Source organism: Papaver somniferum, unplaced genomic scaffold (genome assembly GCF_003573695.1).
Source record: "Papaver somniferum cultivar HN1 unplaced genomic scaffold, ASM357369v1 unplaced-scaffold_16, whole genome shotgun sequence".
Classification (NCBI taxonomy): Eukaryota; Viridiplantae; Streptophyta; class Magnoliopsida; order Ranunculales; family Papaveraceae; genus Papaver; species Papaver somniferum.
The window spans coordinates 2,569,595-2,572,288 of record NW_020625486.1 but is presented as its reverse complement, the minus strand read 5'-3'; the positions used below and the strand labels follow the sequence as shown (position 1 = coordinate 2,572,288).

At 33.6% G+C, this 2,694-nt stretch overlaps 1 protein-coding gene across 1 annotated transcript; it reads left to right on the top strand.

Moving 5' to 3' along the window:
- Window positions 1-1,376: 1,376 nt before the first annotated feature.
- LOC113337432 lies at window positions 1,377-2,132 on the top strand. Its single transcript, XM_026583106.1, has one exon. It carries the CDS (start codon window positions 1,377-1,379, stop codon window positions 2,130-2,132), a length of 756 nt encoding a protein of 251 aa, XP_026438891.1.
- Window positions 2,133-2,694: the final 562 nt, after the last annotated feature.

Here is a 2,694-nt window from a genome sequence, read left to right as displayed (position 1 = left end):
TAAAGGAAAACAAATACAAGACTACAACAACATGGTAAACTATATAGTCGTCAGTCTTTTAGTGTGAATCTGGATCTGAAGAAAAAAAAACGAAATTATAGGATGCAATGCATGGAAGAAGATTATCTCTAAAATGGATGTTATAGAGATAGGGGAAAATGATACTTGAAAGAGGGAAACCAGAGCGAATGGAGAAAAACCACCCAGGGCTCCTACCTGGTGTTGTCCTTGTTAGTCTCGTTATTTCTAGTTAAACAACATGTTTGAATTCCTTTAAACTGGATTAGTACTAATCCTAATCAATGAGGTTAAGGTTATTCATGTTAATTATGTAAGTTCAAGGGGTACATAAGGATAAGTATCTCTTAGACTACTTAGAATGGCATACTAGTTATAATAATGCTATGTGAGGCTGTTTTTCAACTCTTGGTGGAAGGTTGAATGACACATGTCTTTTCTAGCATGAGGTGGACTCCATTCTAGCTCTTGTTTAAAAGAAATTTTTCCATCATCAAAGGACAAGAGAGGATAGTAGTGGAAGTGTCTACCTAGATAGAAAACAACTGAAATTTCTAAGTTTTCCTTCAACTGTTGTGAGCTAATCTAAGTTACGTACTTATACTTCCAATCTACTTTCATCTTAATGTTACACAAAGGCATAATATATGATCCAGATGCATGAATTGTCATACCAACTTATAATATTAACCTTAGATGAAGAACAACATGATTTATGGCTAATAAATTTTTAGAAGCATGATTATAGGTTGATATTCCAACATTGGTATCAAAGCTCTAGGCATAATATATTATGCAACTAGTTTTGAAATGATTACTTAAATTCAAATCATGGGTTATACATGTTTTGTTGTAATCTTGTTACAAGGCTATCATAAAGTATTACTTGAACCTTGTAAAAGTCTTCATGTTCTTTTATCGTTTTATATGCGTCTCCAAAGTGATACTTATGGAGCTGATAAAACTGCATATTTTGGTAAGAAACGACTGCGCTAGTGGCATTTCAGATGTTGTCTGTATGATGATACCCAAATTTTAATCATACTGGTAACATATGTGATGGAGTAAAAAAATCTAATGGTACATGGTAAATGATAGGTCTTTTCAAACCCAAAGGTTTAAAATCCTGTTGAGTACTATGTGTGAGTTGATTAGACTTGTTTTTGTTTGACCTGATATATTACAAGTTTACCCAAAAGTAAAGTTGTGGTTATATCGATTCTGAAATCAGAATTTAGTTATTATGAAGTATCAATAACAATTGTTGTTAGTTCAAAGTTATTGTTATATGAAGTTCAAAAAGTTTTATGTTTGAATACATGCATATCACTCATATGGAAATAGATTAAAGGTTATGCATGCATATTTCAGCTACTTCAATTAATCCTACAGAAGTTCAAGGTTACTTGGCTGGTATTGAGCCACTAAATGGCACTAACTATCTCAAATGGAGGTCGCATATGGATATAGTTCTTGGTTACTTGGAGTATGATATTACTTTCAGAGAACCAATGCCTCAAAAGCCTGTAGATAGTTTTAATAGAAGTGAAAAACAGAGTTTCTACAAGTGGGAAAAGGCAAATATAATGAGTGTTATGATCATTCGAGATGCAATTCCAGATGCAATTAGAGGTGGAATTACGATGAAAAACACGGCCAAAGAGCAGTTGGATGTTATTAAGTCACAATTTATGAGTTCGGCAAAGTCTATGGTTGGTGCTCATATGAGTCAGCTGAAATCAATATTGTATAGTGGATATGGCAGTGTTCGAGATCACATACTACAAATGGCAGATCTAATATACAAGTTACGAGGTCTGGATATGAACCTAAATGATGATTATCTAGTGCAACTCGCAATAAATTCACTTCCAGAAAAGTTTGAGACTTTCAAGATCAACTATAATATTTGTGAAAGAAAATGGGATGTAAACGAGTTAATCGCTCATTGTGTGCAAGAAGAGGAAATGAAGCGACGTGAAACTAAAGAATACACACACTTTGCATCAGCTGGTTCTAGTAAGCAAAGTTTCAACAAATTAGGAAAGAATAAGAAACCTCAGGAACAGAAAAAAGAAACACCAAATGATGAGTCTGAAGTTAATAAGGGGTAAGAAGTTTCCATTTAAATGTTATTTCCGTAAGAAGAAAGGCCATATGAATAAGGACTGCTTTAAGTATAAGAATTGGCTGAAAAAGAAAGGTACTGATTTCCATATGATGTGCTTTGAAATTAATCTCGTTGATACTCCTTTGAGCACTTGGTGGTTAGACACCGTAGCAACCATTGATACTGCAAATTCCTTGCAGGCATTCACAAGCCATAAGAAACTAAGTAAGGAAGAGGGTGTCTATATATGCCAAATGCTCAAGGAGTGAAAATTAAAGCTATTGGAAATGTGCGACTAACTCTGGATTCCGGAAAATATTTGGATCTTTTTGATGTATTTTATGTACCTACTATAAGAAGATGTTTGGTTTCAGTTGGTAGACTTGATACTAAGGGTTTTTCGTTTTATAGAAGAAGTGGCTGTTTTAAGATGTATTATAACTCTCAACTAGTTGGTTATGGTCCGAATGTTGATAATCTATACAAGTTGAATGTTGATCTAAATTTTGTGAATTCAGTATCTTGTTCGAATGTTGATACGACTAAAGGTATCAAAAGAAGTTTAG